The following is a 15,820-nucleotide window of genomic DNA, read 5'->3' on the forward strand; positions in this document are numbered from 1 at the left end:
CCATGCCTTGTGTCTTCCTTGTGATGTCCAGTGTCTTGCCTTGGATGCTGTTTGCATCAACCCAGCCATGTGTCTTGCCTCGGATGCTGTCTGCATCAACCCAGCCATGTGTCTCGCCTTGGGTGCCGTCTGCACCAACCTCGTCTTGTCTTGGATGCCGCTGCATCAACTGTCGTCATGTCTCTACGCCAAGGCCCGTCTGCCCTCAACCTCAGGCCAGGCTTGCTGCTCCATGCCGCTCGCAGCAGGTCGGAAAGGGCCCGGAATGGTCGGAGGACCATTCACCTTCCAACATCCTTGGATGTTTGGCCATGGGAGCTTGCCGGCCTGGCAGAGGGTAGATTGTTCAACCATGTGGAGCCACCGTCAACCCTTGGTTCAGCCCTGGATGGCCTGGGTCGGGCTAAGGCCCACGAAAACCACCGGAACATAACAGAATGCAAGGCCATGTGCCCGACGGTGGTGTCCCGCCGATATCTTCGCCTTGTTCCTTGAGTCTTGTGTCCATGTCCTGGACTGTGATGGATCGGAAAATTTTTTTTCAGGATATATTTCTATGTGTACGACCTGCTGGAGGCGCCAGTTTTGCCATAGACATGACCTGCTGGAGGCGCCAGCTGTCTGGATTTCTTTTTAATGACCTGCAGGAGGCGCCTGCTCCAGACTCTTTTTGTCATCTTGTGCCAGTTTGGGGTTTTACGACCTGCAGGAGGAGCCTGCACCCCCACTGGTTTTCTTTTTCCCACCCTGGGTTCCCTCCCCCAGGTCTTCTTGGTATTTCTGGGTGCTTTTTGTTGGTCCTTGCTTGTTGCTCGTTTGTCTGTCTTGTATTGTCCGTGCTGTATTGTTGCTTGTTTGTTTGTTTCCCTCTTGTTTTCTTTCCTGCTTGTGTGTTCCCCGTCCTCGTTCCCGTTCCCTTTCTCGCTCTTTCGCCCTTCACTTCTGCTCTCTCGCTCTTGGCTCTTTCGCTCATTGAGCTCCTTCGCTCTCCGCTCCCTTGCTCTCTGCTCCTTCGCTCTCCGTTCCCTTGCTCTCTGCTCCTTCGCTCTCTATTCCCTTGCTCTCTGCTCCTTCGCTCTCTGCTCCCTTCTCCCTCGCTCTCTGTTCCCTTGCTCTCCGCTCCCTCGCTCTCCGTTCCCTTGCTCCCTCTTTTGTGTTGTCGGTCGCGCAGTCTCCGTTCGCTCGGATCCTGCTCGCGCGGTCCCGTGTTCACTTCGTCCCGTGTTCCCTCGGTCTCGTCTGCCTCTCGGTCTCGTGTTCTTGGTCTCTCATCGTGTCTCTTGTGTTTGTGTGGTGTGTTTTTGTTTTGTCTTGTTCTTGTCTGGTTTTCTGTGGTTTGTCTATGTTTCTGCTGCTTTGCCTTGGTTTGTTCATGCTGTCCCCGGAGTTACCAGCTTCCATTTTTTGGGACCCTCGAATACCTCCATCCGGTATGGACTGATACCCTTATCCTTGAGCTGCTGATAGGAGGCTTGAGGAAGGGGGGCTTTGAGGAGGGGGTACTGTTATGAACTAGCTCTGCCCGCGGGTCCCCCCGCGAGCAGGCCACTTACCCTCGCAGTTGTTTTCGCCGACGCGGCAGGACGCCACCGTCGGCCTGCCCACACGGCCAGGAGGCCGCCCTGCTCTATCTTCAGCTCTGCGGTCGGAGCCGCGGCTTCCCTCGGGGCTGGGAGTGTCCCCGACGTCTTCACTATCTTCGCTGCTGGAGGCCGCAAAAGCCCCGGGCTCGATTAGCGGGAGGAGCCACCCCCGGGGCCTCCGGCAGCGGCTGGAGCCGCTGCTCACATTGCGCTGGCGTTCCAGGCCTGCCCTGCCTCGTCTGACGCTTCCTACGCGATGACGCCGGTGCAGGCCGCTGTCCGCGGTCCTGCACAGCTCCTGCACTGCCTCTAGGCGCGCGGCCGCGTCTCTCTTCTCTATTTAAAGGGCCAGACACAGGAAGTGTCTGGGCCCCACCTAGAGAACTGTTTCCTGCCTCAGCCCTATAAAGGGCTGCTTCGTTCATTGTTCCTGGCCTTGCATCGTTGCCGTGTCTTCACCCTGGAGGCTCCTGCCTGCCAGGGCCCATGTAAGGTCTTCTTCACATGGAGCTCCTCACCGTGATGTTGTCTCGTCTTGTCATGTCATGCCATGTCTTCGCCTAAGGTCCATGTCCAGGTGTCTTCAGTCTTCGTCCTGGTGTTCCTGCCTTCCTGGATGTTCTTCCCTTCGCTCCGCCTCGTCTTTGCTCTGGAGCCTTCTGGTCCGGTAGGCCGGGGGTCCCCCAGATGTAGTCCCTGGGTGGACTAGGCTGCCGGTGGACGGTTGTCCTGTGCTCCTGAGCCGTTAAGCCTGATGTGTGTTCCTGCGCTGTCCCGCTCCCATCGTGGTCCGTGACCAGTCTGCAAGGGTGCGCAACGGACAGGGTGGTCTGCGACTCCGCGGGTGGCCTGAGTAGGACGCCCTGAGAGGCAGTGCCCACGTCCATGCCTTGTGTCTTCCTTGTGATGTCCAGTATCTTGCCTTGAATGCTGTCTGCATCAACCCAGCCATGTGTCTTGCCTCGGATGCTGTCTGCATCAACCCAGCCATGTGTCTCGCCTTGGGTGCCGTCTGCACCAACCTCGTCTTGTCTTGGATGCCGCTGCATCAACTGTCGTCATGTCTCTACGCCAAGGCCCGTCTGCCCTCAACCTCAGGCCAGGCTTGCTGCTCCATGCCGTTCGCAGCAGGTCCGAAAGGGCCCGGAATGGTCGGAGGACCATTCACCTTCCAACATCCTCGGATGTTTGGCCATGGGAGCTTGCCGGCCTGGCAGAGGGTAGATTGTTCAGCCATGCGAAGCCACCGTCAACCCTTGGTTCGGCCCTGGATGGCCTGGGTCGGGCTCAGGCCCACGAATTCCACCCTAACATAACATCTCATTCATCCTGGTTGTCACTGGTGTAAATAAGGTATTTTTCAGGAGGGGTTGGAGAAGAATTGTGCTGCTCCACACTGGATCTTGTGCTGAAAATGTTTTTTTAATTTTTGCAATTTTGGCACGGATCTTGTTTTTTAAGTTAAAAAAATCTCTTTTTCTGTTGAACACCATTATTGGCTCCTGCTATGAGTCGTGGTGTCTCTGCAGCCTATTGAAGTCTTCCACAATGAGCATAAGAAAATTATTCCTTACCTGCTAATTTTCGTTCCTGTAGTACCAAGGATCAGTCCAGACGGTGGGTTATGTCCCCCGTCCAGCAGATGGAGTCAGAACAGACTTCAGAGGGTGTAAGCATATAAGTCAGTGCACCCTCTGCAGGAGCTCAGTATAGAGAATATCAAAGCCCCAACTAGAGTCCTTAAACAATAAGCATAAGAATGGATCAAGTGTACAGAACTCTAAACAGGCAATAAGCCACCAAATTCAAAACTGTAAGGCCACGGATGGCAATCAGAACAACTTGCCAAAAAAGAGCTAAGACCACTAAGCTGAGATCTGAAAAGACCAACAGTTCCCAGAACTAAAAGAACAATCTGAAAAGACCAACAGTTCCCAGAACTAAAAGAACAGACCGAGCAGGGAAAGCCTAGAACCCAGAGAAATCATGGAGGTGGGCGTCTGGACTGATCCTTGGTACTACAGGAACGAAAATTAGCAGGTAAGGAATAATTTTCTTTTCCCTGTACGTACCAGGATCAGTCCAGACGGTGGGATGTACCCAAGCTTCCCTACTCCGGGTGGGCCCCTGAAAGCCCTGCTCGGAGAACCTGGACGCCAAAGTGTCCGGAAGCCGACGACGCCAGGTGTAAGGTTGTCGCTTGGCAGATCTCACTGCTGCCCAGGAGGCTGCTTGGGAATGGAGAGAGTGAGCTATGACGCCCCATGGGGGAATCCGCCCCGCTCCTATGTAGACGGACGCGATGACATTCTTCAGCCATCTTGCAATCGTCGTCCTGGAAGCCTGGGACCCTTTCCTCGGCCCCGACCAGAGTACAAACAGATGATCGGAGACTCGGAAAAACATTGGTGACTTCCAAGTAGCGGAGTAAGGTGCGCTTAATGTCCAGGAGACGGAGAGACTTTGGCTCGTCGGGCGACAAGGACGGGAGCTCGACCGTCTGGTTCAAGTGGAAAGCCGATACCACCTTAGGCAAAAAAGGCAGGAACAGTGCGGAGGGAGACACCCGAGTCAGAGAAACGGAGGTAGGGTTCCCTACAGGACAGCGGCTGAAGCTCCGAGAAGCGATGTGCAGAGCAAATGGCCACAAGGAAGAACTGCCCTGAGGGTGAGATCCTTGAGAGTTGCATTGCGCTGGGGTTCGAAAGGAGGCCCTGCCAGCGCCCGAAGGACCAGGTTGAGACTCCAGGAGGGACCCGGATCCTTCACCGGGGGCCGCAAGTACTTTGCCCCCTTAGTAACCGAGCGATGTCCGGCTGGGACTGAAGAGAGGGATGGACATCCTGCACGAGGGAACCAAGGGAAGCCACCTGCACTCGCAGAGAATTGTAGGCAAGTCCTTTATCAAGACCGTCCTGAAGAAACTGCAAGAGCTGGGGAACCGAAGCCGTCGTGGGACGGGTACCATGAGTGGAGCACCACACCTCAAGGATCTTCCAGACTCGCACGTATGCTACCGAGGTAGAGGCTTTCCGAGACTTTAGCAGAGTTTAAACTAGCGCCTCAGGGTATCCTTTGCGCCGGAGGCGACGCCGCTCAAAAAGCCAAGCCGCAAGACAGAAGCGTTCTGCCTGCTCGAAAAATACCGGCCCCTGATGGAGAAGCAAACCGGACTGGGCCTTCGACCGCCAGGAGGAGTAGGTCTGCAAACCAGGGGCAATGGGGCAACTCGGGAGCCACCAGAATAACCGGCCCCGGATGGCGCTCTGTTCTGCGGAGGATCTTTCCCACTAGCGGCCAGGGAGGAAACGCATAGAGCAGAATGTGACGCGGCCACGGCAGCAGCAGAGCGACTACTCCCTCCACGCCGTGCTTTCTCCTGCGGCTGAAGAAGCAGGGGGCCTTGGCATTTCGGGACGTCGCCATCAGGTCCAGGTGAGACGCGCCCCACCGGTGAACGAGAAGCTGCATCTCTGCGTCGGAGAGGGACCATTCCCCCGGATCTAGTTGCTGCCGGCTCCGGTAGTCTGCCTGAATGTTGTCTACTCCCGCGATGTGTGAGGCGGCGAGTCGCATCAGATGCACTTCTGCCCACTCCATTAGACACGCTGTCTTGAGTGAAACCTGTCTGCAACTCGTGCCCCCCTGGCAATTGATGTACGGTACCGTGGTGGCGTTGTCCGAGAGAATCCTGACCTCCCGACTCTGTACCAGCGGGATAAAATGGAGGAGCGCCAGGCGCACTGTTCTGCTTTCCAGGTGATTGATCGGCCACGAGGCTTGTGTCCTAGTCCATGTCCCCTGCGCTGAGCCCCACTCGCATACTGCCCCCCATCCGGAAAGGCTGGCATCGGTGGTGACCACCACCCAGTCGGGGACCTCAAGGGCGATGTCGCGGGCGAGATGCTTCGGGTCCACCACCACCGCAGGCTGTACCTGGCAACCTGCGGGAGGGGGAGCACCATCTGATAAGCCTGTGAGACTGGCTTCCAGCGAGAGAGCAGAGCCGCCTGAAGAGGCCGAAGTCGCGCGAAAGCCCAGGTAATGAGGTCGATGGTGGAGGCCATGACGCCCAGGAGCTGAAGATAATCCCAGGAAGTGGGTTCTGGCAATGTAATAAAACGTCGGATGTGATCCCGCACGGCCTGAGCCTTGTCCGGCCGCAAGAAGACCTTGCCCTGACGTGTATCGAACCTCGCTCCCAAAAAGTCCAAGTGTTGTGATGGGACGAGAGAACTCTTGGAGAAATTCACGATCCAGCCCAGGGAACGGAGGAGATGAACCACTCTGGAGACCGCCGCCTATCCTTGTACCAATGACTTCGCCCGGACCAGCCAGTCGTCCAGGTAGAGATGGACGAGGAGTCCCTCCTTCTGCATCAGGGCTGCTGCCACCGACTACCATGACCTTCGTGAGCGTGCGAGGTGCGGTCGCCAGACCGAAGGGGAGAGCCTGGAACTGGAAGTGCTGGTCCAGAATCTTGAAGCGAAGGAAACGCCGGTGAGCCTGGAGCATTGGAATGTGCAGGTAGGCCTCTGTCAAGTCCAGAGAGGCGAGGAACTCCCCCCGATGAACCGCCGCAATGACTGATCGCAGCGTCTCCAAACGAAAACGGGTGACCCGTATGGACTTGTTGACCTCCTTGAGGTCTAGGATTGGCCGATAGGAGCCGTCCTTCTTGGGAACGATGAAGTAGATGGAATAATGGCCCGAGCCCACCTCGCCGAAGGGGGCGGGGGCTATGGCTCCTATGGTCTGTAGCTGATCCAGAGTCTGTTGTACCGCCCGCCTCTGGAGATCCGATGCGCAGGGCGAGAAGAGGAACCTGTCCCTCGGGGGGCGGACAAACTCCAAGGCGTAGCCATTCCTTAGGATATCGAGGACCCACTGGACCGAGGTGATGCCAGCCCACTCCCCGTACAAATGAGCGAGGCGTCCCCCTATCCTGGGGATGAGGCAGTGGGTGGCTCTGGCATCATTGGGAGGATTTGAGGGGAAACCCCTGGGCTGAACCACCCTCCCTGGAGTTTCTGTGCCCACGAAAGGACCAGGGCCAAGCCTGAGACCTGGGGCGTCGCCTGTCGGTAGTTGCGGAAGCGACGCTGGGCCCTGGCCCGTGTCTTAGGCTGGACTTGAAAGAAGAATCCGCTGACCAGATACGGAGCCACAGAAGCCGCTTCGCCGCTACGACCGAGACCATGGACCTGGCCAAGACCCGAAATAGGTCGTACAAGGCATCCACCCAATACGCTGTGACAGACTCTAGGCGGTCTGCCTGGGCGGCTTCCTCGGGCGGCAGGTCCTGCGATGTAAGAAGCTGCTGTACCCAACGAAGGCTAGCCCTCTGCGCGAGAGAGCTACACATTGTCGCCCGCCTACCTAGGGCAAAGACCTAGAAAACTCTCTGGAGGAAAACTTCCAACTCACGGTCCTGGGTGTCCCGCAGTGCCGTGCCACCTGCGCCCGGAATAGTTGTCCTTTTGGTAACCGCTGACACCGCCGAGTCTACCTGCGGGACCTTGGTTAACTCCAGGAAGTCCTCCGGGAGTGGATACAGCTTTTCCGTAGTCCTGGTTACCTTCAAAGAAGCTTCAGGCATATCCCATTCCGTAACCAGGAGCTGCAGGTAGGAGGCATGCGTCGGGAACGCCCGGGACAGTAGTCGCAGAGCGCCCAGGACTGGGTCCCCCTTTTGGAGGAGGAGGCGACAACTGGAGCTGCTGGCGCTGGGGGCTCCGGTGGAGGATCCAGGTCCAATTCCAGTAGGATCTGCGGGATCAGGTCGTCCAGGTAGTCCCTCTGGAAGATGCGGAGCGATCGCGGGTCAACCCCACCAGTAGAGCCGCTGAGGGAGTCCCGTCTGGCAGGACCGGGGAAACCCCCCCTGGTCCGGAGATGGCTCCGCCGCTCCGCAGAATGCACCCCAGGGACCGCCCGGGGGGCCCCTTGGCTTCCACTCACCAAGTCTGGTGGCCCAAGCGGAGCAGACATGCGACCGATGGTCTTTGGGGGGGGGGGGGGGGGACGACACCTGGGAAAGGAGGTCTAGGCGCCTCCAGGCGCTGCAAATATGCATTATGCCTAAGCAGAATAAGAATCCAGCGAAAAGGTCGGCATGCCCGAGGACAGGCCGAACTGGGATGCTGCTGAGGGGACTCGGTCCAGGAGGGGCGCCGCCGGGAACAAAATCGGGGGTGCACTGCCCCGGGAGTCCCTTTCTTCCTCTTCAGAGTCCTGAGAATCAGCATGGTGCTGATTCAAAATGGCCGTCGTTCCCGCCAGAGGCGGCGAAGTGGCCGGCCCACGCCGCCCGGGCCGCACTGAGGGGCAGAGGAAAATGTGCGCAGGGGCTCTGAGGTGCCTTCCGCACTGAGCGAAATTGCCCTCGCGCGATACCCTCGACCCCGGCTCGCCACAGGCCACACATCGGGACGGCCGTGGCATAATGGCAGCCGGGGGAGGAGAAGCAGAACGCTGCCGGGGGGGGGGGGCCCAAAAGAGATGCAGGGGTGCTGCGGGGGGGGGGCCAAGAACCAGGCCTGCACTACCCGCTCAAGCCCCGGACGGCAGCAGGGGAATCCTCCCTCCCTGCTGCAGCGGCCACGGGGAAAGAATCGTCGCGGGGCCGCGGGGCAGACGCTGACACCGAGGGGATAGGCTGGCACCACCAGCTTCCACCCACCCCTGAGGAAAAACCAGGCGCTGGGAAATTGAAGCTAGAATGAAGAAAATCAACACAGAATAAAAAACAAAACTTACCCCCAGCGGCCCGACAAGAGAGAGGAAGGAGGAAGGAAAGCAGCTCGGCCTGCAAGCCACACCTTCCAATTAAACAAACACTTTTTTTTTTTTTTTAAACTTGATCCAAACTTAACTAGAGAAGCCAAGAGGCAAAGAAGAAGAGAAAAGGGGGAAGGAAAACAGTGAACCCTTAACCCCCGGGGAGAGCAACGTGTCCCCCAACTCGCATCTGCTGGAGTCAGAAAGATACTGAGCTCCTGCAGAAGGTGCACTGACTTATATGCTTACACCCTCTGAAGTCTGTTCTGACTCCATCTGCTGGACGGGGGACATAACCCACCGTCTGGACTGATCCTGGTACGTACAGGGAATTACTGGTCATTGAGCGACTCCTGGCTGAATTTGAATGACTATATTGTTGCTCTCCACTACTACACTAAGGGTACCGAAGGTTATACCTCTTCCCCACTAGAGGAATCGCAGCAGTTACTGGAATGAGAGATTTGCAGAGCGAACCAGAGGCCCTGGACATTGATAGCATCTTGGGAATTGTGCGGCCCTTGAATTCTGCTAATCATGCGCACACAGGTCAGGCTGTAATGTAGTGTTATAATTATGCACATTTTGCATGCTTGCAAAGTGCTTCCACTTAATTCCCATGTCACTGCGTCCCTCCTGCATTGACAGGGCAATTCCATGTAATCCCCATATGGGTTGAATCAATAGAATTCAGGCTTTCACAAATCAATAGCATCCCTCTCAGAAAAAAAAATCCTGTTTGCTTAAGACATACAGGCAGCATGAACAGTTATTACCCTGCTGATAGAGACAGCGGAAACCCATTAGAAACTTCCATCTCTGTCCTGCAAGGGAAAAAGAGGAAAAACAGTGAGAGACGGACAGGGGAAGAGGAAGGGAGCAGGATCAGTGAGAGAAAGAGGGAAAGAAAAGCAGCAAAGACAAGAGAAAGCAGAGGCGAGAATGTCATGAGATGGAGAGAAAGTGAGCCACTGAGAAAGAGAGAGACTGAAAGGAAAAGAGAGGAGAAGAAAGAACCTTGTTGGATACTGAATACAGAAAATAAGACGATTTTTTGATAAGACTCATTTAAAGGTAAATGCAGGAGGCAATTCTGTAATTGAACAAGAGGGAGCAAGGGCTGTGCCATCTTTCAACGTGTGCAGAATTACCGTAGTCAGAAATTCTCAGGATGGACACCTACTTTGGCTTTATCCTTCTGGAGTGCCTGCTGGCTGTGGGTATTCTTGGGATGAACTTGCTGGTCTGTGCCACGGTGTACCTGCACAAGGAGCTGAGGTCTGTCACCAACTACCTAATCATTTGTCTGGCAGTGGCAGACCTTGGCGTGGGGGCTCTGGCAATTCCGTTCTCCATCGTCCTGAGCATGGAGTACACTCTCTGCTTCTACGTCTGTCTCTTCTTCACCTGCTTCCCGCTGGTCACCACGCAGTTCTCCATCCTCCTACTGCTGGTCATTGCCATCAACGCCCACCTGAAGATCAGGCTGTCCAACAGGTATGTGGGGAGAGGGGAATCCATGAGGTTTTATAATAATAATAATAATATAATCTGACAGGCATGTGGAAAAGAAGGGAATACTTGGTCTCTTATACTAAATAATAAAATAAGTCAACAGGTATGTGGGAAGAGGGGAATCCACGAGACCGCATATTAATAATATAATCTGACAGGCATGTGGAAAAGAAGGGAAGAAATGAGGATTCATATAATAATAATACTAGAAATAAAATCCTTTAAATATGTGGTAAGAGGAGAATCCATGAGGTTTCATAATATTAATATAATCCGATAGGTTTATTTATTTATTTATTTATAACTTTTTATATACCGGCATTCGTAAAAAACATCATGTCGGTTTACAGACAACTGAGAAAGGAAGTTACAATGATAGGTGGAGGAAGGATAGATAGTTAAAAGGTAAATTAACTTTACTGTAGAGCCAACGGGCGCCATAGTTATTAAATGAGATTACATATGGTTAACCAAATTAGACAAAATTAGATAAAATTAGACATAATTAATTATATACAAGAGGAGACAGTGTGGGGGATAGGAAGGGGGGTGGGGGGTGAAGCGCACAGGGGAGGCGGGGTGGGGGTGGAACTGTACAAGGGAGCAGAGGGTGGCGAAGGGAAGGAGAGATGGTAACTGAATATCGGAAGCCATATATTGGATGGGGGGTGGTGAAGGAGAGGAATTGAAGGAATTGAATGAAATCCACAAGGTCTCTTACAATAATATAATCCAACAGGTACTCAAAGAAATGGGGAATCTATGGGGTCGCAACTATCATAATAAAATTGTTGTGCTGGAATCTGTTTTAATATTCTGCATCTTGCTTTGCATTCCCCTTGATGCAGTTATGCTGCCCATGTGAAGAAAAGGCACATCACGCTTATTGTGGCCTTCTGCTGGCTTCTCTCCTGCCTGATTGGCTTCTCCCCCATGATGGGCTGGAACCGCTTCCAACAGTATGTGGGTTCCAACCGCACGGTGGCCATGAGCATCCCCTCAGAGCGCTCCATGCTGGGCCACGGCGTCCCCTATGCTGGCTTCCTCTCCACGGTCTACTTTACCATCCAGAGAGGCTTCAACGTCAGCGATATCCATGGCTCACACCTGGGCCGCTGTTCCTTCACCTCTATCTTCACTCCAGAGTACCTGGTCTACTTCGTTTTCTTCACCTGCACCCTCTTACCCCTGGGCATCATGCTGGCCATCTACACTGATCTCTTCCGAATTGTCCGGGGCCACTTCATGGCGCACCCGCTGCGGGTGATGAAATGGGGAGAGGTACAGCTGGCCCACACCCTCTTCCTCTTGGTGGGGATTTTCTGTGTCTGCTGGATCCCCATAAATATTATCAACAGCCTGAGCCTGCTCTGTCCAGAGTGCACTGTGTATGACTCTCTGACTCGCTTGGCAGTACTTCTGTCTCACGTGAACTCTTTGGCAAATCCCCTGGTTTATGCTATGCGGAAGAAAGACTTTGGACTGGCCCTTAGGTCAGTCTTCTTCCGCTACATTCTCTGCTGGACCATGCTAAAGAGTTGCTGCCGGAAGTCAAAGGTTTATCCTGAAGCATGAGAGCTGGGACTCGAGACGGCAGTCAGAGAGATTCTAATTCTGGCTTGTATACAGAACAAGAATCATATGTACCAGTAGTTTCTGATTTGTCTGCAAACCCCAAGAAAATCTGTTAGCCCTTGATTTGGAATATGTTTCAGCATTAATGATAGTTCAAATTGTGCAAGTTCCAACGGCTTAAGATCAGGGAGATTTTGAGGGCAGATTGCTTTTGAGCAAGGCAGCCACCTAAACCATAATCGTTGGAGGTAATTTTATAACAGTTAACATACAAATGTTGGCAAATACAATTTTTGAAGTTTAAACATGCGTAAATTCACTTTCAAAATTACCCCACAAAACTATCCGCGTACAATTACAGCTGCTAATTTCTGCACAGAAATTGTTTGAGAGAATTTACACGCATACTTTTAAAAATACAAAATGATGTGCATAAGGGCAAACCTCTCTCCACCTCCGTTCACTCAATCCAGGTAAACTTACCTGCATATCTGGCCATTCATGCGCATGTTTACCTGCATATTGGGTGGGCAATTTTATAACAGCATTTCCATGGACAAATCACCATTTTACCTGTGGAAATAAAAGTTACTCTGGCTATGCTGATCTTGCATAATGAATAAGCCCCCAATGTTACCCATTGTACTGCTCTCTTTCCTGGGGTTTGCAGAACTTTTCAAAGCTTCATTGCACTCCTGGAAGTAACCCCAGGCTTCTGTACAGAATCAGCCATAGTAATACAACCACTGAAAGCTGACTGCTGAAAACTTTTGACATATGATATCCCAGGGTTATTTTTCCTCGAGTTCCTCATCTTTTGTTTTAAATCACATTTTAGTTTCCTATAAATTCATGGGAAGGGTAATTATTGAATAAAGCTGCTGCTGCTGCTTTATGACAGACACTAATCTGAGTTTCACGTTATTCAATAAAGGAAGATGCTGATGAGTGGGTTGCCTTCATTGATTTCGCTGGTGAGATGCAGGTGAGAGTGATTCTCCCAATAGGAAGCAGATGGGGAAAATTGACGCCATGCTGCACACCCTGCTGAACCTGGCTCCTGATAAGGCTTTACTTGTTTGGAATAGAAAGGGCTGAGTCATTAAAGGTAGGTCATAGACACTACGAATAAGCGACCATTTAAAAGTAACATATCAGGTTTTATTTTAACAAAGGCTTCCTCAATTTGCATGTTATTTCACACTCTGCTATTAATAGCCATATCCATGTCAAACAGACTCCAATCCTACTGTCAGTGAACCCTGGAAGCTCAGAATGTACATGGAAGTCTAGCACTGTAGGGCTTCAGAAGAAATGAAGAATTAACCCCAATCTATTGTCAGAACAGAACACAAGTTCTGTAAAGATGTACTGTATACAATTCAGAAGAGATAAAAGTGCAAATGTAATCTTTTAAACTTGTGGTTTGCTGTTTCACCACAATTCCTAGATCTCTCATCCCGGTATTAGAAAGGCATCTCCAGGAGTAAAGCTGAGAGAGAAGGCGTGACTCATAGTATTCTGTGCAGGACTGCACTCACAAGGAACTTCAGTGCATGACTGGTGCAGTCAAGAAGATGTGGGGTATTTTGGAGACAAGGGATATACCTGGGAGGATAAGGATCCATCCAGGAAGGGTGGATCCTTTAAAAAGGAGATAGAGCAGCTTTTAAACTAGAACAAAGGGGAAAGCTGACAGTTGCTCAGCAGCGCAAGGTTCGGAGAGAGGTATCTTCAAAGGATACTAATGATGCATTAGAATTAGGGCATCTCGACAGTGAGGTTCCAATAATAAGAAAAGTAGTCCAAGTGCCTGTAACTAAAAACTCACTTGAGCTAAAAAATTCTAACTTATCCCTATCAATTAAAAAGCAGAATGAAAATACAAACAAAAAGGAAAATTAGTTTCTTACCTGATAATTTTCGTTCCTGTAGTACCAAGGATCAGTCCAGGACACCTGGGTTGTGACTCCGCACCAGTAGATGGAGACAGACTAAAACTTGTGGGCCAGTCACAGCCCCTCAGTCATACGTAATGTCAAAGTAGAAACCCAAAGGGGCAACCATAGCTAACTAACAAAACTTGCCATTTAATCGGAAACAATTCCAACCCCTGCGGGAACCGGACTCCCCAACCGGGAGAGCGAACAAGCGGTGAGCGCAAGGAAACAACGATGAGCGGACTCTCCGTCAGCGGGCGGGATCCTGGACTGATCCTTGGTACTACAGGAACGAAAATTATCAGGTAAGAAACTAATTTTCCTTTCCCTGTACGTACCTGGATCAGTCCAGGACACCTGGGATGTACCAGAGCCAACTTACCGAGGGTGGGAAGCAGAGAGTCCTGCTCGGAGTACCCTCTCTCCAAACCCTCCGACCTCAGCGGCCTGAACATCCAGACGGTAATGTCTGACGAAGGTATGCAAAGACTGCCAGGTAGCCGCCCTACAATCTCTTGGGGCGACCCCTGAGAAGACTCCGCCCAGGACGCAGCGTGAGACCTTGTCGAATGAGCCCGAAGACCCATCGGCGGAGTCTTTCCCCGTACAAAGTACGCTGAGCCTATGGCCTCAGAGCCACCGGGCGATCGTCGTGCGAGACGCTGCAGCCCCTTTCTTGGGACCAGAAAGGAGGACAAACAGATGATCCGTTATCCGAAAAGGATTAGTGACCTCCAGATAGCGAAGGAGGGACCTCCTCACATCCAGCTTTCGTAAGTCTCTCGTCTTCGGATCCGACGACTCCCCGACCGCGAAAGCGGGAAGTTCAACGGATTGATTCAAATGAAAAGCCGAGACGACCTTCGGAAGAAAGAAGGGCCAGTGCGCAAGGAAATGCCTGTGGCGGAGAGTCGCGAGGACGGCTCCCTACATGACCACGCCTGAATTCCGAGCTGCGGCGTGCCGAAGAAATCGCCACGAGAAACATGGTCTTCAACGTGAGATCCTTGACAGTAGAGCGCTGCAAAAGGCTCAAACGGTGCCGAACATAAGGCAGAAAGAACCCAATTAAGATTCCAAGCCGGACAGGAAGGAAGCAAGGGAGGACGGAGATGCTTAGCCCCCTTCAGGAAACGGGCTATATCCGGGTGAAGAGCCAGAGGGGATCCCCCCGACCTTCCCCCGCAAACAACCAAGCGCTGCCACTTGGATCCGTAGGGAACTGCATGCCAAGCCTCTGGCCAGTCCCACCTGGAGGAAAGCCAGAATATCAGAGACCGCAGCGGCGGTGGGATCCAAACCTCGCTTCATACACCAATCCTGAAAAACTACCCAGACCCTGACATAAGCCAGGGACGGAGACTGCTTCCGGGACCTCAGCAGCGGAGCAATAACCGCGTCCGAGTAAACTTTGCTCTTTAACCGATTCCTCTCAAAAAGCATGCCGCGAGACAAAAGTGATCCGCATCCTCCAAACAGACGGGGCCCTGATGAAGCAGCCCCGCGAAGCCGTGGAGACGAAGGGGAGCCTCCACCGACAACTGAATGAGGTCTGCGAACCATGGACGACGTGGCCACTCCGGTGCCACCATGATCACGTTGGATGGGTGCAATTCTACGCGCCGCAGGATCTTGCCGATCAGTGGCCACGGGGGAAACACGTACAGCAGCACATCCGTTGGCCAAGGGAGCACCAGCGCATCGACGCCGACTGTAAAAAACGCGGAGCCTTCGCGTTGTGCCACGTGGCCATCAGATCCAAGTGGGGAACTCCCCACGTCCTGCAGAGGAGAAGAAACGCCTCGTCCGCCAGTTCCCACTCTCCGGGATCTAGACGATGCCTGCTGAGAAATCCGCCTGCACGTTGTCGACCCCGGCAATGTGAGACGCTGCTATGCTGCTGAGATGTTGTTCCGACCAGGCCATCAAAATTCTCACCTCTGCCGCCACCAGTGGACTTCTCGTCCCTCCTTGACGATTGATGTAGGCCACGGTGGTTGCGTTGTCTGACAGTACTCGGACCGCCTGTCCCCGCACCAAGGGTATGAAGGCTTGGAGAGCCAGACAGACCGCTCTGGTCTCGAGGCGGTTGATGGACCATTGAGCTTGCGACGCTGACCAACGACCTTGCACCGACTTCCCTAGGCAAACTGCTCCCCAGCCGGAGAGACTGGCATCCGTGGACTCCACCGTCCAGTCGGGAACGAGAAGGGATACGCCACAGGACAGATGACTTGGATCCAGCCACCAAAGAAGACTGGATCTCGCCGGACCCACAAGCGGGAGCGGTAGGTAGAAATCCTCCTAAACTGGTGTCCAACGGGACAGCAAAGAAGACTGCAATGGCCGCAGGTGAGCGAACGCCCAGGGTACCAATGCGAGCGTTGAAGCCATAGACCCCAGCACCGTCAGGTAATCACAGACTCG

General features: G+C 53.2%; 1 protein-coding gene across 1 annotated transcript; it reads left to right on the top strand.

Moving 5' to 3' along the window:
* The first annotated feature begins 9,534 nt into the window (after window positions 1–9,534).
* On the top strand, window positions 9,535–11,453 carry LOC115075624 (adenosine receptor A1-like). The gene is made up of 2 exons (XM_029576194.1): window positions 9,535–9,860; window positions 10,727–11,453. The coding sequence occupies exons 1-2, from the start codon at window positions 9,535–9,537 to the stop codon at window positions 11,451–11,453; spliced, it is 1,053 nt and encodes a 350-aa protein (XP_029432054.1).
* Window positions 11,454–15,820: the final 4,367 nt, after the last annotated feature.

The sequence above is a fragment of the Rhinatrema bivittatum genome, chromosome 14 (genome assembly GCF_901001135.1).
Source record: "Rhinatrema bivittatum chromosome 14, aRhiBiv1.1, whole genome shotgun sequence".
In the NCBI taxonomy this organism is placed as follows: Eukaryota; Metazoa; Chordata; class Amphibia; order Gymnophiona; family Rhinatrematidae; genus Rhinatrema; species Rhinatrema bivittatum.